The sequence below is a fragment of the Schistocerca serialis genome, chromosome 2 (genome assembly GCF_023864345.2).
Source record: "Schistocerca serialis cubense isolate TAMUIC-IGC-003099 chromosome 2, iqSchSeri2.2, whole genome shotgun sequence".
Classification (NCBI taxonomy): Eukaryota; Metazoa; Arthropoda; class Insecta; order Orthoptera; family Acrididae; genus Schistocerca; species Schistocerca serialis.
The window spans coordinates 119,410,066-119,433,625 of record NC_064639.1 but is presented as its reverse complement, the minus strand read 5'-3'; the positions used below and the strand labels follow the sequence as shown (position 1 = coordinate 119,433,625).

General features: G+C 44.7%; 1 protein-coding gene across 1 annotated transcript in view; it reads right to left on the bottom strand.

The window, feature by feature from the left end:
• The window catches only part of LOC126455765 (uncharacterized), a 198,524-nt gene that overhangs the window by 154,831 nt on the left and 20,133 nt on the right, over nucleotides 1–23,560 (bottom strand). Inside the window, exon 2 of the mRNA XM_050091530.1 lies at nucleotides 22,641–22,781. Within this exon, the coding sequence (XP_049947487.1) occupies nucleotides 22,641–22,781 (141 nt within the window). The remainder of the gene's footprint in view (nucleotides 1–22,640; nucleotides 22,782–23,560) is intronic.

The following is a 23,560-nucleotide window of genomic DNA, read 5'->3' as shown; positions in this document are numbered from 1 at the left end:
GCTCAGTGGAAGAGGGGTCAAAATAAACGAATACATATCGCGGCCTGTCCGTAGAGATTTGACCGCTTGTGAGAAAGCGGCAGTCGTTCGTTTCAAGGTACTTTATTCGCCTTTAGCGAGTAAATAGTGCGACGGAAGCGATGGTACACTGGCTGCCGTCACTGCTTAATGCTTTTGAGCTACGTGTTCGAAACCAGATTATTATATTTATTTTTGTTTTGCGTTTATATGACAATGTCGTTAGATTACCACACGAATCTTTTTCATTGTATACTGGAATAAGGTTGCCTTATTCGTCTATTAACTGTATGTTTTGTGGATGACTGAAAAACTAAAAGCAATAAATAAATGGAAAAATTATTTGAAATTTTTTTCGTTGAAATTCTTCTAGTGAATCTTGATTGATAATCAACCGCAAACGCCAGTTTTCGGAGAAGTGATCCTTTATGTGCAGTTTGCAGCGAAATTATTGCCAATGCGTGAAATCTTCAGCAATGTTAACGACGTTTCTCTCCCGATTGAGGTCCGTAAGTAGAAATTTCGATGTGGCAAACCTGCCTTCGCGCGATGCTCATGATGTTCGGAATTTCTGTTTCGATTGTGCCTACGATCGGCATCACCTGGGGGAATCTATTAAAGCTTGCTGAAGAATAAACATAACGATAAAATATAAAAATTACGAAGTGATATAAGATGAAATTTAAGAATATGAGAATTTTAAAAAATTGTAACCCTGAAAGTACTATTCACGCATATACTATATAAAAAAATATAAAATTTATTATGTAAGCTAGTTGTAATTTTACAGTTAATATGTATCGCCTAGCTTAATAAAAAACATTCATGTAGTAACCTGCTACAGACATGGGTAGAAAAAAGAAAAAAATGAATGAAATAAGAACAATCAGGTTTCGAACACTGGGCGAAAATTGAAACGCCGCGACGCTGGGCACTGTGTAACCAACCGGGTTGAGCTGACAGCGGACTAGAAGGCATCTAAAGTACGTTGATAACTCAGACGGTCGTTTTTTCAGACACGGTCGAGTATCCACTGAGAGAAGTTCCTGGGATCATGAAGTATTCTCCTCATAAGGGGACACGCTCGTGATAAACGACCAAAAAATTTGAAAGAAAATATTTCTGCTCTACAAAAATGTACAGTTCACGGACATTTTCTTTTTCCGTTTGATCGCAAATTTTGTTAGAACGTGAAGCTGCACAGCTGCCACGTCCCTTTGTCATTCTAAAGTACGTTAGAATACGTGATGTATTCTTCTTTCCCTTACTTTTTTTCAGTTATTACATATGGGTAGTAACCAGCATTGGCAGCCGAAGACTTCCGGCATAAGAAGTCAGCCTCATTCTGCCAACGGTCTTGTCAAAGAGGGCGGAGGAGCGGATAGAGGTTCAGGGCACTCTCTTGTCCTAGGGGTGGGAAATTGCCCCTAAAGTCGGAAGAATCAGCAATGATCAACGACATGAGGATGCAGAAGGCAATGGAAACCACTGCATTAAAGACACGTAACGTGTATCCACAGGACATGTGGCCTGTAATTGAAGAAGTATCATGATGACCTCTCCATTGGCAAAAGATTCCGGAATAGTCCCCCATTCGGATCTCCGGGAGGGGACTGCCAAGGGGGAGGTTACCACGAGAAAAAGATTGAATAATCAACGAAAGGATAACGTTCTACGAGTCGGGGCGTGGAATGTCAGAAGCTTGAACGTGGTAGGATAACTAGAAAATCTGAAAAGGGAAATGCAAAGGCTCAATCTAGATATAGTAGGCGTCAGTGAAGTGAAGTGGAAGGAAGACAAGGATTTCTGGTCAGATGAGTATCGGGTAATATCAACAGCAGCAGAAAATGGTATAACAGGTGTAGGATTCGTTATGAATAGGAAGGTAGGGCAGAGGGTGTGTTACTGTGAACAGTTCAATGACCGGGTTGTTCTAATCAGAATCGACAGCAGACCAACACCGACAACGATAGTTCAGGTATACATGTCGACGTCGCAAGCTGAAGATGAACAGATAGAGATAGTGTATGAGGATATTGAAAGGGTAATACAGTGTCTAAAGAGGGACGAAAATCTAATAGTCATGGGCGACTGGAATGCAGTTGTAGGGGAAGGAGTAGAAGAAAAGGTTACACGAGAATATGGGCTTGGGACAAGGAATGAAAGAGGAGAAAGACTAATTGAGTTCTGTAACAAGTTTCAGCTAGTAATAGCGAATACCCTGTTCAAGAATCACAAGAGGAGGAGGTATACTTGGAAAAGGCCGGGAGATAAGGGAAGATTTCAGTTAGATTACATCATGGTCAGACAGAGATTCCGAAATCAGATACTGGATTGTAAGGCGTACCCAGGAGCAGATATAGACTCAGATCACAATATAGTAGTGATGAAGAGCAAGCTGAAGTTCAAGAAATTAGTCAGGAAGAATCAATACGCAAAGAAGTGGGATATGGAAGTACTAAGGAATGACGAGATACGTTTGAAGTTCTCTAACGCTATAGATACAGCAATAAGGAATAGCGCAGTAGGCAGTACAGTTGAAGAGGAATGGACATCTCTAAAAAGGGCCATCACAGAAGTTGGGAAGGAAAACATAGGTACAAAGAAGGTAGCTGCGAAGAAACCATGGCTAACAGAAGAAATACTTCAGTTGATTGATGAAAGGAGGAAGTACAAACATGTTCCGGGAAACTCAGGAATACAGAAATACAAGTCGCTGAGGAATGAAATAAATAGGAAGTGCAGGGAAGCTAAGACGAAATGGCTGCAGGAAAAATGTGAAGACATCGAAAAAGATATGATTGTCGGAAGGACAGACTCAGCGTACAGGAAAGTCAAAACAACTTTTGGTGACATCAAAAGCAACGGTGGTAACATTAAGAGTGCAACGGGAATTCCACTGTTAAATGCAGAGGAGAGAGCAGATAGGTGGAAAGAATACATTGAAAGCCTTTATGAGGGTGAAGATTTGTCTGATGTGATAGAAGAAGAAACAGGAGTCGATTTAGAAGAGATAGGGGATCCAGTATTAGAATCGGAATTTAAAAGAGCTTTGGAGGACTTACGGTCAAATAAGGCAGAAGGGATAGATAACATTCCATCAGAATTTCTAAAATCATTGGGGGGAAGTGGCAACAAAACGACTATTCACGTTGGTGTGTAGAATATATGAGTCTGGCGGCATACCATCTGACTTTCGGAAAAGCATCATCCACACAATTCCGAAGACGGCAAGAGCTGACAAGTGCGAGAATTATCGCACAATCAGCTTAATAGCTCATGCATCGATGCTGCCTACAAGAATAATGTACAGAGGAATGGAAAAGAAAATTGAGAATGTGCTATGTGACGATCAGTTTGGCTTTAGGAAAAGTAAAGGGACGAGAGAGGCAATTCTGACGTTACGGCTAATAATGGAAGCAAGGCTAAAGAAAAATCAAGACACTTTCATAGGATTTGTCGACCTGGAAAAAGCGTTCGATAATATAAAATGGTGCAAGCTGTTCTAGATTCTGAAAAAAGTAGGGGTAAGCTATAGGGAGAGACGGGTCATATACAATATGTACAACAACCAAGAGGGAATAATAAGAGTGGACGATCAAGAACGAAGTGCTCGTATTAAGAAGGGTGTAAGACAAGGCTGTAACCTTTCGCCCCTACTCTTCAGTCTGTACATCGAGGAAGCAATGATGGAAATAAAAGAAAGGTTTAGGAGTGGAATTAAAATACAAGGTGAAAGGATATCAATGATACGATTCGCTGATGACATTGCTATCATGAGTGAAAGTGAAGAAGAATTAAATGATCTGCTGAACGGAATGAACAGTCTAATCAGTACACAGTATGGTTTGAGAGTAAATCGGAGAAAGACAAAGGTAATGAGAAGTAGTAGAAATGAGAACAGCGAGAAACTTAACATCAGGATTGATGGTCACGAAGTCAATTAAGTTAAGGAATTCTGCTACCTAGGCAGTAAAATAACCAAGGACGGACGGAGCAAGGAGGACATCAAAAGCAGACTCGCTATGGCAAAAAAGGCCTTTCTGGCCAAGAGAAGTCTACTAATATCAAATACCGGCCTTAATTTGAGGAAGAAATTTCTGAGGATGTACGTCTGGAGTACAGCATTGTATGGTAGTGAAACATGGACTGTGGGAAAACCGGAACAGAAGAGAATCGAAGCATTTGAGATGTGGTGCTATAGAAGAATGTTGAAAATTAGGTGGACTGATAAGGTAACGAATGAGGAGGTTCTACGCAGAATCGAAGAGGAAAGGAATATGTGGAAAACACTGATAAGAAGGGACAGGATGATAGGACATCTGCTAAGACATGAGGGAATGACTTCCATGGTACTAGAGGGAGCTATAGAGGGCAAAAACTGTAGAGGAAGACAGAGATTGGAATACGTCAAGCAAATAATTGAGGACGTAGGTTGCAAGCGCTACTCTGAGATGAAGAGGTTAGCACAGGAAAGGAATTCGTGGCGGGCCGCATCAAACCAGTCAGTAGACTGATGACCAAAATAAAAAAAAAAAAAAAGTGAACACAGGTGTATTCTAGAAGGCTCTGTCTACCGAAACCTAAGTACAGGCGTATCTAGAAGGTTGTGGTTTAGCTGCAACCAAAGATCTTATGATATATATTTGTTTACTTCTTGCTTTGGGAATTTCAAACATGTGGGTTTCACGGCTATTGCTGTGTTGCTATATCTCAGTGTACGCGTTTTCTGTGATAGAAAAGCCAAGAATAAAGAAATTTAACAGCAAACTGAGGTTTCGAGGCAATCAGTTCAAAGCAATGTCGAATGATACACATCATTTGGTTCAACAGCCAGCTAGAGAAATTGAGTGAACACTCATAGAATACACTCACAAACATTCATTGCTGTTACAGAGGCAGTTAAACCTAAACGAAGGTTCAAATGGCTCTAAGTAGTATGGAACTTAACATCTGAGGTCATCAGTCCTCTAGACTTAGAACTACTTAAACCTAACTAACCTAAGGACATCACACACATCCATGGCCGAGGCAGGATTCGAACCTGCGACCGTAGCAGCAGCGCGGTTCCGGACTGAAGCGCCTAGAACCGCTCGGTCACAGCGGCCGACCTAAACGAAGGGATCCGGTAAATACAATTCTTCTTACAAGGGCATCCACCTGTCGCAACCTCCCCCCCCCCTCCCCCCATATTTAGCTATAAGATAGTCCATCGGATAGCCCGTAAAAACCGAACACAGATCAAGCATGAAGAAGGTGTACTGAGCTGTGAAAAAAGAAGCAAAATAGAAATAGTGAACGGTCTAAGCTCAAGGTGTGCAACATCGAGCGAATTTGTAAAGACATGACGTCATGGTTATGTGGTAACGGTGTTGGACTGCAAAGCGAAAGATCCATGTTAAAATCCCCTTCTTGCTCGATTTTTTTTTTCACAAAATGATGTGTCTGTTCTCCTTCTGTAGTCTTGGCATTTGTCACACTATATATACACTCCTGGAAATGGAAAAAAGAACACATTGATACCGGTGTGTCAGACCCACCATACTTGCTCCGGACACTGCGAGAGGGCTGTACAAGCAATGATCACACGCACGGCACAGCGGACACACCAGGAACCGCGGTGTTGGCCGTCGAATGGCGCTAGCTGCGCAGCATTTGTGCACCGCCGCCGTCAGTGTCAGCCAGTTTGCCGTGGCATACGGAGCTCCATCGCAGTCTTTAACACTGGTAGCATGCCGCGACAGCGTGGACGTGAACCGTATGTGCAGTTGACGGACGTTGATCGAGGGCGTATAGTGGGCATGCGGGAGGCCGGGTGGACGTACCGCCGAATTGCTCAACACGTGGGGCGTGAGGTCTCCACAGTACATCGATGTTGTCGCCAGTGGTCGGCGGAAGGTGCACGTGCCTGTCGACCTGGGACCGGACCGCAGCGACGCACGGATGCATGCCAAGACCGTAGGATCCTACGCAGTGCCATAGGGGACCGCACCGCCACTTCCCAGCAAATTAGGGACACTGTTGCTCCTGGGGTATCGGCGAGGACCATTCGCAACCGTCTCCATGAAGCTGGGCTACGGTCCCGCACACCGTTAGGCCGTCTTCCGCTCACGCCCCAACATCGTGCAGCCCGCCTCCAGTGGTGTCGCGACAGGCGTGAATGGAGGGACGAATGGAGACGTGTCGTCTTCAGCGATGAGAGTCGCTTCTGCCTTGGTGCCAATGATGGTCGTATGCGTGTTTGGCGCCGTGCAGGTGAGCGCCACAATCAGGACTGCATACGACCGAGGCACACAGGGCCAACACCCGGCATCATGGTGTGGGGAGCGATCTCCTACACTGGCCGTACACCACTGGTGATCGTCGAGGGGACACTGAATAGTGCACGGTACATCCAAACCGTCATCGAACCCATCGTTCTACCATTCCTAGACCGGCAAGGGAACTTGCTGTTCCAACAGGACAATGCACGTCCGCATGTATCCCGTGCCACCCAACGTGCTCTAGAAGGTGTAAGTCAACTACCCTGGCCAGCAAGATCTCCGGACCTGTCCCCCATTGAGCATGTTTGGGACTGGATGAAGCGTCGTCTCACGCGGTCTGCACGTCCAGCACGAACGCTGGTCCAACTGAGGCGCCAGGTGGAAATGGCATGGCAAGCCGTTCCACAGGACTACATCCAGCATCTCTACGATCGTCTCCATGGGAGAATAGCAGCCTGCATTGCTGCGAAAGGTGGATATACACTGTACTAGTGCCGACATTGTGCATGCTCTGTTGCCTGTGTCTATGTGCCTGTGGTTCTGTCAGTGTGATCATGTGATGTATCTGACCCCAGGAATGTGTCAATAAAGTTTCCCCTTCCTGGGACAATGAACTCACGGTGTTCTTATTTCAATTTCCAGGAGTGTATTTATATACACGTCAAGTTCCATAGGACCAAATTGAGGAGCAAATCTCCAATGTCCCGAAACGTGTCAGTACGTGAAAATACAACATAAAAGTAATAACAGATAAAAATAAAATGTTTATGAACCCGATAAAAATCAGGCCATAAGTTTAAGTGAACGCATTCAACAATATAACATAAGAATCAGCTTAATTTTTCAAGGAACTCCTCAACAGAATAGGAGTGAACCATGAAAAAACTCTTGAGTTTCGATATGAAAGCGCGTGGGTTACTGCTACGATTTTTGAATTCTTTTGGTAGCTTACTGCTAAGGGATGCAACAGCATACAGCACACTTTTCTGCACAAGAGTTAAGGAAGTCCGCCCCAATAGCGGGTGTGATTTCTGCCGAGTGTTTACTGAGTGAAAGCTGCTTATTCTTGGGAATAAGTTGATATTGTTAACAAGAAACGATTGTAAAGAATATATATATTGAGAGGCTAATGTCAAAACACCCAGGCTAGTGAACAGGGGTCGACAAGAGGTACGAGAACCTACGCCAGTTATTGCCCGAACCGCCCTTTTCTGAGCCAAAAATATCCGTTTCGAATGGGAAGAGTTACCCCAAAATATAATACCATACGACATAAGCAAATGAAAATAAGCAGACTAATTTTCGTGTCGTACGATCACTTACTTCAGACACTGTTCAAACAGTAAAAATGGCAGGATTAAGTCTTTGAACAAGATCCTGAAGGAGGGCTTTCTACGACAGTTTACTATCTATCTGATTACTTAGAAATTTGAACTGTTCAATTGTACTAATCATATGTCCATTCTGCGAAATTAAAACGTCAAGTTTTGTTGAATTGTGTGTTAGAAACTGTAAAAACTGAGTCTTTCTGTGGTTTAGCGTTAGTTCATTTTCTACAAGCCTTGAACTTGTGTTATGAACTGCACTATTTGAAACCAAGACAGTGTTGCACACAACATCCTTTACTACCAAACCAGTGTCATCAGTAAACAGAAATATTTTAGAGTTATCCGTAATAGTAGAGAACATATCATTTATATAAAAGATATACATTGATTATAGAATATGAGTCATGTGTAAGACTATATTATGGTCGGAAGTAAATGTGGTGAATAGCGGAAGCAGGCGAGATGTCGTATAGACCTCTCACAGAAATCAAAATAACAAATATACCGGTATGAAAGGTTTAAATTTACATACGTTCATTTCCTGCCACACTCGAAGCAGCTGGTCTCTCGTCATCGAATTCATTGCTTCGACAATGCGATGTCGCAGACGTTCAAGAGTGTCAGCCTAAGTAGGATAAAAATGTTATCTTTTACTTAAACCCACAGATAAAAGTCACAAGGTGTGAGTTATGGAGGTCTGTGAGGCCACCACCGATGAAGTTCAACTTCCCCCCCTCCTCTTCCAATCCAAAGTCCTAGGCAAATTCTCTAACCACATCTGACGTTACGTGAATGGCACCATTCCAGGACGTTGGATTGAGACAGGAGGAGCAGAAGAAGAACTTCATCGGTGGTGGCTTCCCAGGTCTCCATACTTCACGTCTTGTAACTTTTATCTGTGCAGTTACGAAAACACCACGTTTTTACCCCCCTCCTCCCCTCCCCCCTACGCCTGACACTCTTGAAAGTCTGCGACATCGCATTGATGAAGCTGTAAATTATACAACGAGAGACCATCTGTTTCGAGTGTGGCAGGAAATGAGACACCGCTTTGATACTTGTCGTGTAACACATGGTGCTCACACTGAATGCGTAAAATTTTTAACTTTTCTCTTTCCAGGAACTTTGAAATTGGTTTCCTATATTTCATAGGTTGGAAGCGATAAATGTCTGTTCCTTCTTTTTGAATATCCCTGTATGATACAACATAGGCATTCAAGAGTGAAAACATCCAAAAGGGAACGCAAGATTTATAACATGTACTGTAAGTAGGCTGTTTAGTTTTTTATGTTGGTAACGCCATGTAGCGCTCTATATGAAAGTCACTCACTGTGCTGTGTGCTGTCTGAGGCTGGTCGGCACTGTTGCAATATTTGCTATTGTAGTGTTGGACAGGGATGTTAACAGCGCGTAGCGTTGTGCAGTTGGAGGTGAGCCGCCAGCAGTGGTGGATGTGGGGAGAGAGATGGCGGAGTTTTGAGAGCGAATGATCTGGACGTGTGTCCATCAGAGAGAGTAAATTTGTAAAGACTGGATGTCATGAACACTATTAAGGTAAATACATTGTTTGTTCTCTATCAAAATCTTTCATTTGCTAACTATGCCTATCAGTAGTTAGTGCCTTCAGTAGTTAGAATCTTTTATTTAGCTGGCAGTATTGGCGCTCGCTGTATTGCAGTAATTCGAGTAACGAAGATTTTTGTGAGGTAAGTGATTCATGAAAGGTATAGGTTATTGTTAGTCAGGGCCACTCTTTTGTAGGGATTATTTAAAGTCAGATAGCGTTGCGCTAAAAATATTTTTTGTCAGTTTAGTGTTGATCAGAATAAGAAAAGAGAGAAATGTCTGAGTACGTTCAGTTTTGCTCAGCTGTTTGAAAATCAAATAATGTAAGAGGTTTATCAGCACAGCAATTCATTAATTTTTCTAAGGGGACGTTTCATAGTACTTGTAGGACAAATAGAAAGTACGTACGCCTGGAAATTCCTTCCTTACATCTCGCTGTTGCAAACGCACGTTACACCACGATACAGACTTGAATACAGTGAACAGGCACGTCACCGACTGGACGGACAGTTCACAATTTTGCGAGAGAAAAGAAATAAGAAATGGGGCACGAGGGACATTTGAATGCGAATCTCCCCCATCGCAGTCCAGCACACTGTGACCGCATAACCGCGACATCGTGGCTCTTCAAATACTCTTAAAGTGCTTCACAGTTCAGCACACACTGTTAAATGCTTGATCTGTGTTCAGGTTTTGACTGGCTATACACTGAGCCATGTTGCTTTCAAACCTAAGACGGGTGCAAGTAGGGGGGAATTAAGAACCAGGATTCGCTTCTCTAGAGACGATCTCTGAAAACTAACTGTCGGCCTGCTAACATTGAAGGCATCAAATATTTCATGTTCAGACAATGTTCATCTCAAATGTGACAGGAATATGATTTTAACTCGTAAATGTTGTAGATCGCCTGCGAGTAGTTGAAGCGGAGAGAGCTACAGAAGCTGTTACCAGTGAGGCTAGGATAAATAAGAGATTGAACAGTATGGAGGATAAACAAGCAGGTGACCAACAGGAATATGCAGCTTCAGTGTTCTAAAACTGCATAGTGATAAGCTAATAAGTTAGTAAATCTTCTTTTGCGATTTACCGGAAACCTGAAATTTTAACATCCAGATATACTTTTCTCCTTGATGGCTGAAGTTAAATTCTGCAGAACTGGCATACATAATTACAATGACCTTGCCTACGTCCGTCGCCTACGATTTTCAGAAAATTCTTAAATATGATGATGATGTGTGTGATTATTGACCTAAATTTTTAAACATATTTCTTATACTAAAATAAATTTTCTATATTTTTCACAGATTAGCATCAAAAGAGGAAACTTGAGGCATAACACACTACCCTGAATGTTCTCTGTAGCCTGCCTGTTTTTGTTAAGTTGTGCAGTCAGTGATAACAAGGAAAATATTATAACATTTAAACAATGTTCCGTTTTTTAGGATTTCAAGCACTGTTGTCAACATCACACTGTAACAGGTATTTGATTTTCTCGGAAATACTTTTACGCTAATTGTTCGTACAAATTCTGAGCTATTTCTGCTTTATAGATCAGTAATACTGTGGAGGGGAAGGAAAAGTTAAGGAAGCAGCCTGTTTCGAGACAGGCCTCTCTTAATGACGCCGTCTCACATACTTGGTGTACACGGGTCCTACAGGGAACGTTGACGTCCAGAGTCCCCCGTCGTAGAAGCGAGACGCGGACTCCACATGCGTGGAATGGGCAAGGAAACGTTGGTGTCCGGCTTACTGTCCTGGCTTAGATTCCACATCGGCGTTATCTCGCAAACTTCGTTTGTCTGCTGCCGATGATTCCTTAGTGCTTGCGGTCACGGCTCCCATGCTTTGCTGAGTTAAACTGTGCCGCCTCTGATAATTAAGTCGTTAGCTGTACATATTGTGACTGTCTCTTTTAATGATGGTGTCCCAGTACGCTGAGGCGGACGAGAGAATCTTGAACTAGTTAATGTTAATAATAAACTACCACAGATGCATTGATACACGTTTATTATGTAATAACCGGTTTCGTTCGAAAGAACATCTTCTGGTTATACTGCCAACAGTCTCCGTAATAAATCCTCGAAGTTGCGCCAAAGATGACTTGAGGATTCTAGTTTCGTTACGTAACGTCAGAGGCAAATTCTGGAAAATGACGGCCATACAAACACACTGGCACAAGCAGAGTGACTCATCACTCGCTTTGCTTCTGCCAGGCGACCAGTGGACTGTTTACATGGTCGTCATGTTCCAGAATGTGCCTCTTACTCAATGTAAGATAAGTAGACTTCTTAAGGAATGAATTATGCATTACCCGAATGGATGTACAGACAAACAAATTATCACAGTTTCAAAAAAATTGAATGCTTTATTCAACAGAAAGAGTTTCATAAATTGAGCAATTGGCCCTAATTCATGCAGTTATTCGGTTTGGCATTGATGACAGAGTTGTTGTACGTCCTCCTGAGGGTTATCGTGCCAAACTCTGTCCAAATGGCGCATTAGATCCTCAGAATGCCGAGATCGTTGGAGAGCCCCGTGCATTATGCACCAAACGCCTTGCTGGCCAAGGGGGAATTTGGCAGTCAAGAAGAGAAGCCGTAGAAACTCTCGTCATGGGTGGGCAACCATTGTTGTTGTTGTTCAGTCCTGAGACTGGTTTGATGCAGCTCTCCATGCTACTCTATCCTGTGCAAGCTTCTTCATCTCTGAGTAACTACTGCAACCTACATGACTTCCTGACACTTAAATGTATACTCGATGTTAACAAATTTCTCTTCTTCAGAAACGCTTTCCTTGCCATTGCAAGTCTACATTTTATATCCTCTCTACTTCGACCATCATCAGTTATTTTGCTCCCCAAATAGCAAAACGCCTTTACTACTTTAAGTGTCTCATTTCCTAATCTAATTCCCTCAGCCTCACCCGACTTAATTCGACTACATTCCATTATCCTCGTTTTGCTTTTGTTGATGTTCGTCTTATATCCTCCTTTCAAGACACTGTCCATTCCAGTCAACTGCTCTTCCAAGTCCTTTGCTGTCTCTGACAGAATTACAATGTCATCGGCGAACCTCAAAGTTTTTATTTCTTCTCCATGAATTTTAATACCTACTCCGAACTTTTCTTTTGTTTCCTTTATTGCTTGCTCAATATACAGATTGAATAACATCAGGGATGGGCTACAACCTCGTCTCACTCCCTTCCCAACCACTGCTTCCCTTTCATGTCCCTCGACTCTTATAACTGGCATCTGGTTTCTGTACAAATTGTAAATAGCCTTTCGCTCCCTGTATTTTACCCCTGCCACCTTTAGAATTTGAAAGAGAGTATTCCAGCCAACATTGTCAGAAGCTTTCTCTAAGTCTACAAATGCAAGAAACGTAGGTTTGCCTTCCCTTAATCTTTCTTCTAAGATAAGTCGTAAGGTCAGTATTGCCTCACGTGTTCCAGTGTTTCTACGGAATCCAAACTGATCTTCCCCGAGGTTGGCTTCTACTAGTTTTTCCATTCTTCTGTAAAGAATTCGCGTTAGTATTTTGCAGCTGTGACTTATTAAACTGATAGTTCGGTAATTTTGTCATCTGTCAGCACCTGCTTTCTTTGGGATTGGAATTATTATATTCTTCTTGAAGTCTGAGGGTATTTCGCATGTAGCTTGCTGAAATGTAAGTCATGAAGGGTAGCAAAACGGAGTGTAGAATATCGTCGACATACCTAAGTGCTGTAAGAGAGCTGTGGATGTCCACCAAAGGGGTGCTGCTATGAAATGAAGTGGCACCCCAGACTATCCACCACTCCAGTGTGTCGGTCCGTGTGGCGGGTGACAGTCAAGTTGGCATACCACTTGTGGACGTCACCACACATGTCTTGGGACTGGAATCTCATTGACTGGAGTAGAATTGACTTTAGTAATGAGTCCCGCTTCGAACTGAGCCCCAACTAGAGTCCCACTTTGAAATGAGCCCCTTTGATCAGCGAAAACGCTTATGGAGTCGTTCTGGACAGTGGTGGGACGCGCGGGATTAGCCGAGCGGTCTGAAGGCGCTGCAGTCATGGACTGGGCGGCTGGTCCCGGCGGAGGTTCGAGTCCTCCCTCGGGCATGGGTGCGTGTGTTTCTCCTTAGGATAATTTAGGTTAAGTAGTGTGTAAGCTTAGGGACTGATGACCTTAGCAGTTAAGTCCCATAAGATTTCACACACATTTGAACGTTTTTGACAGTGGTGAGATACCAACCTGACTGTCACCCACTATAGGGGCCGACAACATGCAGTGCTGCATAGTCTGACGTGCCGTAGCATCCCGAAACAGGACCACTTTTGGGTGGCATATGCTGTGCCCTTGAGAGGTTCCACGCCCTCTTTTCATGTCGCCTCTGATTTTCATCAATTTTATTAGTGTTTTATGTCATTTCACGGTGGTAACAGGCGGAATAAGGTTATTGTAATGAGAGTATTTGCAATAAGAGATGAAAATACGTTTCACTTGATTCCTATGCATGTTGGGTTACTTCCCTGGGTGGCCTGTGCGAGGCGAGCACCAATGGATGCGGCATACTCCGTTTCCGGTTGGGGACTGTACTTCTGGGAATACTAAGAGGGTCATACATCGATAGGCTTAAGCACCTGACGGAAAGGCTACCGTTGGTCGAGTTTCGCCTGTTAGATGCAGGGCGAAACGACCTGTGAGACATCTGAGTGTCGCCGCAGTTTATGTGTTTACCGTTCAGGCGCGTCTGGAACGAAGACTGCTCGCACCGACTGACTGCATTGTCCTCATGATTCTGAGAATACTTATGGACTGTATCCTGCTGGGCACGACTGTCTGGTGCCAGACGGCTGGTGGTCTAGGTATGTTGTAATCGTAGCCGGTCAAACGGCAAGTTCAGTGCCCTCAGCTGAATAGCAGAGGCATCACTGGTCAACTTAAACTGAATCTAGTTGACATCGTAAAGCCCTGCTCGAAATTCGAGGGAACGGTTGCTATTGACACGAATGATGTTCTGAGATAGTGTGGAGTAATTTTGAAATGCTGATTCGCTGTTTTCGAGGATAGTAGTGAGTTGAGCAATGTTGGCTTCGCTCTTGCGTTGCGCGGGCGCAGGGATTCGGGATCTGATCTCCATCGGAGTCGGACGGTCTTGCAACTTAGTCGCACTTTTTCGGCAGAACTTAGAATTGTCGGAAAGCCTTCGAGGCCAGGGGTTGACACAGAGTTGCTGCAGCACAGCAGAAGTCGGTGCCTACATCATCGGGACGCTGCCTACCGACGACGTTCTGCAGATTTCAGGTCTGCTAAAGTATTTTGCGGCTTCGGCATTGTAGGACCTTATCATTTTTATACTGAATCCCTCGGCAGCACTCGCCCTCGTTTTTCTACTAGTCCACCTTTGCTTGTTTCTCCATGTGATCCCATTTGAGATCTCACAACTAATCGCGATACTGAAATACAGTCGGGAAAGTAAACTTTGAGACATTAGGACCTCCAGTCATTATCGTTAATTTATTGCATCACGGAGAGTAGGAGCCCCTTGCTTTCGAGCCAGCTCATAACAGTTCAGTATACCTTATCCTTTAACCTACTGTTTGTGTCGATAATCATGTGCCTTTATGTTCTGATGTATAATAAATCTTATTGCAATATTTAATCCGCACATCATTTCGTAGAATCCCGTTTCCTCTTGTTTATTACAATAAAGTTCTCTTTTTTTCTCTGAGTAGATTACGATTTTTATTACATTATAGTGAGTGTGCACTCCTTACTTTACCAACTAGCAGGGTCCACCATCATTTCCTTTCGTTACCCTTGTGCGCATGATTAATTAGGTGGTAGGTAGGAAGGGGGTCGAGTGCATGTCTCCTTCTCATGCAAAATTCGTCAGAATGAAAGAGGTATAAACTCTTCTCCACCCCAGCACCTCGCACCCTTACAGTTCATTGGTATGCCGACGATATTCTACACCCCATTTTGTTGCAATTCATGGTATCTTGGGCTTAAATTTTTCAGCAAGATAACTCACACCGCGAGAGTTTCTTCTGCGTGTCTTCGTGCTTGCCAAACCCTACCTTGGCCAGCTAGGTTGGCTGATCTCTCCCCTATTGAGAAACTTTGGAGCGTTATGGGCAGCGCCCTCCAACCATCTTGGGACTTTGACGATCTAACACGCCATTTGGACAGAATTTGGTACGATATTCCTCTGAAGGACACCCAACAATATCAATCAATGCCACGCCGAATAACCGTTTGCGTAAGAGCCAGATTTGGACCAACATGTTATTGACTTACTCAATTTAATAAGCTCTTGAATAATCTTTCTGTTCAATAATCCAATTTTTCCGAACTGTAATAATTTTGTCTGTACTTATACATCACATCTATCGATTTCCGTCAAGTAACAACTATGGAGCTCAAGATAACGAAGAATATTTTCTGCTCTTAATGTCTCCGTAGCTCATCCTGTGTTCCTTATGAAGACAGTGTTCAGCAACAACAGATTTTTCTGGCTGACGAAGTCTTGTGTGACGTTCATGTTCATCGCACCTATTTTTAAGAGTGCAATACGTCTGGCCTATGTATTATTTTCCACACTGACGCGGGATGTTGTATGTTACAGGTCTTCTTAGACACCGAGCGAGGTGGCGCAGTGGTTAGCACACTGGACTCGCATTCGGGAGGACGACGATTCAATCCCGCTTCCGGCCACCCTGATCTAGGTTTTCCGTGATTTCCCTAAATCGCTCCAGGCAAATGCTGGGATGGTTCCTTTGAAAGGGCACGGCCGACTTTCTTCCCCATATTTCCCTAATCCAATGAGACCGATGACCTCGCTGTATGGTCTTTTCCCCCAAACAACCCAACCCTCCTCTTAGACCCAGGTGGTCTTTTATGGAACCCAGCAACATTTACACTTGCGCCGCAAGATGGAAAACACATTTCATGCTGTGTTTCTTGCGTAGCGTAGCAATCTCTAAGAACACACAGCCAACATAAGGTAGGAAAAAATCCTAGTGGAGTTTTCCTTTTGTTCTGGCTGCTCTTGAGATTTTACTGGGTGCTGGTCGAAAGCTACTGCGAACCTGTTTACCGGGTAACCAATTCTGAAGAAACACGCAATGAAAATGACTAAGTCCTACTGACGAGCTCTCCGGATCTGAGGCAGGTCTAGCTAGCCCTATGCACGAGTATCGGTAATAGTTCGCTGCGCTGGGATCCATGATGACAGCTCGCGGATGCAGGTCGTTGTGGTGCGGCCCAATGAACCACGACATCCACAAATGGGTGGCCGCTATTCACCACTTCGACGGTGACACAAACGCTCAAATGGAAGGAGTAAAGGTGTTCTAAAAACGAAGGCAGCGTTGCTGCCTCATGCAGCCATACCGCAAAGGCATGGTCCACATATCTCAAAAAAACATTTCGGTTCCAAATCGCCGGTCGGTACCTGTGCTTGCTCTCTGCGTATAAATTGGCGGAGTTATTACAGGTAGCCACACTCTACCACAAGATAGCGCAAGTGCCCCATGGAAATGTTGTGTACTTTAGACACTACAGTCCGACGCAAGACCCGATAAGCTTTAAAGTAGTTATTAAGTCAGGAAACCCTCAAACAGAACACGTGAGATTTTGTTCTACAATGTGGACATTGTTCAACAATTAAACTATAGGTGTAACTTTATAATGATTTATTACCATTACTGTTCCAAACTACTGATTAGGCACCATTAGGTTCCACGGTCCGCGCGGAATTAGCCGAGCGGTCTAGGGCGCTGCAGTCATGGACTGTGCGGCTGGTTCCGGCGGAGCTTCAAGTCCTCCCTCGCGCATGTGTGTGTGTGTGTGTGTGTGTGTGTGTGTGTGTGTGTGTGTGTTTGTCCATAGGATAATTTAGGTTAAGTAGTGTGTAAGCTTAGGGACTGATGACCTTAGCATTTAAGTCCCATAAGATTTCACACACACATTTTTTTAGGTTCCACAGAAGGTCGTACCTGCGTTAGAAATGGAGTACTCGAAACTTGCATGCAAAGTTAACAACAAGCGAACCAAAACTTGTACAGTACGTGCTGCCACGCGTTTATCACGCTGATCAATATTGTCCGCAGCTCGTGGTCGTGCAGTAGCGTTCTCGCTTCCCGCGCCCGGGTTCCCGGGTTCGATTCCTGGCGGGGTCAGGGATTTTCTCTACCTCGTGATGACTGGGTGTTGTGTGATGTCCTTAGGTTAGTTATGTTCTAGGGGGCTGATGACCAAAGATGTTAAGTCCCATAGTGCTCAGAGCCATTTGGACCATTTTTGATACCACGTTCCAGTACAATCTTCTATAACATTTCATTAAATATGCAGAAAAAGCTCTTAAAATTGAACTCACTGTTTCATTCAGTAGCTTTTTCGACTTTCCATTCTTTTCCGTACGTATCTCCTCCTAGAAAATTTAAAAACGATCTTTTTTCTCAAATGGTTCAAATGGATCTGAGCACTATGAGACTTAACTTCTGGGGTCATCAGTCCCCTAGAACTTAGAACTACTTAAACCTACCTAACCTAAGGACATCACACACATCCATGCCTGAGGCAGGTTTGGAACCTGCGACCGTACCAGTTACGCGGTTCCGGACTGAAGCGCCTAGAACCGCTCGGCCACCGCGGCCGGCAGAGCCTTTATCTGCCATTCGCATTACGCACATACTATCCTGCATTTTACCTGTAGTATCTTTGGTTAGGTTTAAGTATTCACGTATGTCGTACGGTTGGACTTGTTTTCGGATGAGCCGTCATTGTTTCCGTTTAGACGGCTACGACTCTTGAGCTACGTGTTTGTGAGACAATGAGCTACTGAGGCAGAGCAGAGGTGAGCTATTTCGAAACAGCGTGTAATTACCGTTGCGTGCCTTACTGTATTCCTAGAAACCTGACGGCGTCACGAGGTTGTGTTGTTGTCAGAAGCAGTTTTGTAGTCCCACTCAAAGAGCGGTTTAAGCGCCAGATTTTCCTGAATCGCACGTTGCGCCGTTGGTTCTCACCTCTTGAACTGTACCCAGTGAAGCTGTGTTTTTCACTTATATGGTTTGATTAGAAACTGCATTACTGTCCTTACAGTGTTTTAGCTACATTTCCCATATTCCTAATGCTGCATGAAGCTCCCACGAAACTAATACACTCATTTCCGTTTATTACTGTATCTTTACTTACAGTACGTCTGCTATCACTTAGTGTTTCACAGACAGGATTTTACGGAGGCAAGATGCAGAGCTTAAGGTATGGCAGTGAAAGAAGGAAAAAAGCTATTATTTTCCGATTCAGTCGTATTTGAAGTCAATGCGTACTATTCAGCGGATAACGAGTGGTATGGCTTTAGATGTAGGTACAGATACAAAAAGACAGAATGAAGAAACATCTCCAGATTTAGGGAAAATTGACAACGCAGATTATAATAAACTGTAGCTCTAGAGCTATTGGGGATAAAATGCAGAGAGAGAAACGATATCTACAACTTGTGTAACCCAGTTCGCTCTTTTCGTCCAAGAGACGTAGAAAGCGGCAGATACCGGCTCCCAGGGTGATTCGGTGGTCCTTGACTTCCGGAAGCCGTTCGATACACTTCAACTCTGCCGCCTAATGCATAATACACCACTGCCCCTTAAAACTGCTACACACGCGAAATTCAACCGACAGGAAGAAGATGCTGTGATATGCAAATGATTAGCTTTTCAGAGCATTCACAAAAGGTCGGTGCCGTTGGCGACACCTAGAACGTGCTGACGTGAGGAAAGTTTCCAAGCGATTTCTAATACACAAACAGCAGTTGACCGACGTTGCCTGGTGAAACGTTGTTGTGATGCCTCGTGTAAGGAGGAGAAATGCGTACCATCACGTTTCCGACTTTGATAAAGGTCGGATTTTAGCCTATCGCGATTGCGGTTTATAGTATCGCGACATTGCTGCTCGAGTTGGTCGAGATCCAATGACTGTTAGCAGAATTTGGAATCGGTGGGTTCGGGAGGGTAATACGGAACGCCGTGCTGGATCCCAACGGCCTCGTATCACTAGCAGTCGAGATGACAGGCATCTTATCCGCATGGTTGTAACGGATCGTGCAGCCACGTCTAGATCCCTGAGTCAACAGATGGGGACGTTTGCAAGACAACAACCATCTCCACGAACAGTTCGACGACGTTTGCAGCAGCATGGACTATCAGCTCGGAGACCATGGCTGCGCTTACCCTTGACGCTGCATCACAGACAGGAGCGCCTGTGATGGTGTACTCAACTACGAACTTGGGTGCACGAATGGCAAAACGTCATTTTTTCGGATGAATCCACGTTCTGTTTACAGCATCATGATGCTCGTATCCGTGTTCGTCAACATCGCAGTGAACACACATTGGAAGCGTGTATTAGTCATCGCCATACTGGCGTATCACCCGGCGTGATGGTATGGGGTGCCATTGGTTACACGTCTCGGTCAACTTTTGTTCGCATTGACGGCACTTTCAACAGTGGACATTACATTTCACATGTGTTTCGAGCCGTGGCTCTACCCTTCATTCGATCCCTGTGAAACCCTAGCTTTCAGCAGGATAATGCACGACCGCATGTTGCAAGTCCTGTAGGAGCCTTTCTGGATACAGAAAATGTGCGATTGCTGCCCTGGCCAGCACATTCTCCAGATCTCTGACCAAAACGTCTGGTCAATGGTGGCCGAGCAACTGGCTCGTCACAATACGCCAGTCACTACTCTTGATGAACTGTGGTATCGTGTTGAAGCTGCATGGGCAGCTGTACCTGTAAACCTCATCCAAGCTGTGTTTGACTCAATGCCCAGGCGTATCAAGGCCGTTATTACGGCCAGAGGTGGTTGTTCTGGGTACTGATTTCTCAGAATCTGTCCACCCAAATTGGGTGAAAATGTAATCACATGTCAGTTCTAGTATAATATATCTGTCCAATGAATACCCGTTTATCATCTGCATTTCTTCTTGTTGTAGCAATTTTAATGGCCAGTAGTGTATGATCACAAAACACTAGTCCCACCCAAACGACAATGCATTGGCAGGAAGATGTTATTGCCGGCCGAAGTGGCCGTGCGGTTCGAGGCGCTGCAGTCTGGAACCGCAAGACCGCTACGGTCGCAGGTTCGAATCCTGCCTCGGGCATGGATGTTTGTGATGTCCTTAGATTAGTTAGGTTTAACTAGTTCTAAGTTCTAGGGGACTAATGACCTCAGCAGTTGAGTCCCATAGTGCTCAGAGCCATTTGGACCATTTGAAGATGTTATTGTTGCGTAAGAATTAGTTACAGCGCGGCCAACCTGAGGTTGAATAAGAAATAAATCCATTCTAATCGTAACAGAGTGAAAGGTAGCTTTCAGTGTCCGGATTGGTAAGTCTGATGCCTGTTCACGTGCTTTGTATCCGGACATGGCAGGGCGACAGCCACGCCTCTTGGGCATTTAGCAGGTTTTGGACCTGAAGACAACATGCCGTTAGCTGCTTTTGAAACCGAACACGATTTTCGACAACCATTTTCGACGTTTTATAGCCGGTTTTGCAACCAGAAAGTGGACGCATGTTTGCTAATGCAATTGATATTTCATGTGTAAATGCAAACGAAGCCAAGAGAGAGTACCTCATTACGACGTGTAGTCATTGTCAGACTGCTGGTCTTCTACAATCACTGCAGGTTGGGGACCAGTCCTACAAGAGAGTGCATGAATACCTAGGGGCATTTTTCACTGATTACTCGTCGTGTGAAGCAGAGATCAATGCCAGAATACAAGCAGGAAACCGATCTTACCACAGCCTAGCACAACTGTGTCGGTCCATATATCTTTCCAGAGAGTTCAAGAATCGATTTTACAAAACCCTGATCCAGCCTGTTGTTCTTTATGGCTGTTAGACATGGAGTATCCGGGAACAGGACTTCCGTAAGCTCCTTGTTTTTGAGGGAAAAGTGCTTCGGACGATCTTCGGTCCGGTTCTGGACGCAGATACAGAGGAATGGAGGATCAGATACAACCAAGAGCTTGAGGAACTATACCAGCAGCCCAACATAGCAGGAACTGTCAAAGCCAAACGAATGCAGTGGGCCGGCCATGTGGCCCGGTTGGAGGATGACAGATGCCTTCCGAAGCTCCTGGATGTCATATCTACAGGAAAGAGACCGCCAGGGAGACCCAAGAAGCGTTGGAGGGATGGACTCCATCAAGATTTAAACCAGGTGTCAATAGATGTGGACGGATGGCGGATAGCAGTAACGAACAGAATACAGTGGAGGAGGAAACTTGTAGATGCGTGCGGTCCACTGAGCCTGATCACGTAGTACTAGTAGTAGTAAATGCGTGGACTGAGTACAAGAAAAACGCATCAGAATTAGGTGCTCCTAAAAATAAGAGCCTTGATTTGCTTCACTTTAGGGCAAGTGTGGCTGAAGTACTGACAAAACTAGGTAAGCCAGCAGCCAGGAAAAGGGGGCGTAGCACTAGTGAGAGTCGAAATACTTCAAAACGAGGCAATGCGGAAGTTCGTCGAGAATCTGAAGTTCGTTTGGACAACGTTGGGCATCTTCCAGTAGTCAGTGACAAAAAAATCATTTGACAGGTGCAATAAACCGGATTGCAAAGGCAAAACGAAATTTTATTATGTAAAATGTAACATTCGCTTATGTCTGCATAGAAAAAAAATTGTTTGATTATCATTCTTCACAAGAGTAAAAAATGGTTCAAATGGCTCTGAGCACTATGGGACTCAACATCTTAGGTCATAAGTCCCCTAGAACTTAGAACTACTTAAACCTAACTAACCTAAGGACATCACACACACCCATGCCCGAGGCAGGATTCGAACCTGCGACCGTAGCAGTCCCGCGGTTCCGGACTGCAGCGCCAGAACCGCTAGACCACCGCGGCCGGCGTCACAAGAGTAAAACCATAGTTTATGTATATAATCATTTGTGTAATTTATGTATGTTGGTGAAACAAAATGAAATAAAATACTTTGACTTTTCGACTTATACTGCATCCACTTGAACACAATGTCCTAATTTCGGGATGCGTTGTGCACCCCTCTGGCGGCACCTCGTAATATTTTACACACCTGAAAAATCATAATTTAATTCGAAGAACTGGACAGCAAAACCATGACTTTTTTTTACGGGAAAAAAATAATTCGTGACCGAAAGGGTTAATATGAGAACCTGACGGCCTGTCATTATTTAACTCACGCGCTAGCTGGAGCCGCCTGAGATAAGATCATTGTGGCACTCAGTTTAGGTGAGATAGCGCAACCTTCCATACGTTATGAGGGAGGACCGTGAGTCGTACCCGCTAGACCAATTGCCCGCGAATGGCCAATGCTGTGAGTGAGCCCCCGTCCGTAATATGTCGGGAAGTTTCACGTCAGCATTCTGTCCCACGGTGTTTGCGTTGGCGTGCAGCGTGAATGGACGTGACAGCAGCAGCCGCCGGGAGCTCACCTGTGGAGAGGTGCTGCGTGACCAGAGGGACCACCGTCTCGGCCCGGCTGTCCGGCGCCACCAACACGGGACCGGCGTCGCCCACCAGCGGCTGGAAGCGGCCGGCGTTCACATCCGACGTCACCGCCACCATCGCCAGCTCTGCACACACACACACACACAATCACGACACCGCAACTACTGTAATACCACTCTGCAGCCTTGCCTCGCCGTTTTCAATGGCTATAAGATCCTGTGAGTCGTTATGCCGCGTCAGCATTCCTCTGCAGACTTCTTCATTGCTCGACGTTTCGATCCCCCTGCTGGGAAATCGGCATTGCGCCACGGCTGACGCCCCCGAGTTGATGCCGCGTTCCTTGGATTTAATAAGGCACACACAGAACCCCAGCGACGGAGTCGCTTTTGATGATACTAGGCTTGCTACCACTCGACCTAGCAGTAGGGGAGAGGAAGGTGCACAGAGCACAGTAATGGCTGAAAAATAGCGAACATCCTAACAAGGTTCAAATGGGTCACATGGCTCTGAGCACCATGGGACTTAATTTCAGAGGTCATCAGTCCCCTAGAACTTAGAACTACTTAAACCTAACTAACCTAAGTACATCACACACATCATGCCCGTGGCAGGATTCGAACCTGCGACCGTAGCGGTCGCGCGGTTCCAGACTGTAGTGCCTAGAACCGCTTGTCCACCCCGGACGGCTCCTAATAAGGGAACCTCCCCATGCCCCCCCCCCTCAGATTTGTTATAAGTTGGCACAGTGGATAGGCCTTGAAAAACTGAACACAGATCAAACGAGAAGACAGGAAGAAGTTGTGTGGAACTATGAAAAAATAAGCAAAATACACAAACTGAGTAGTCCATGAGCAAGATAGGCAACATCAAGGAAAATGTGAGCACAGGAGCGACGTGGTCCCGT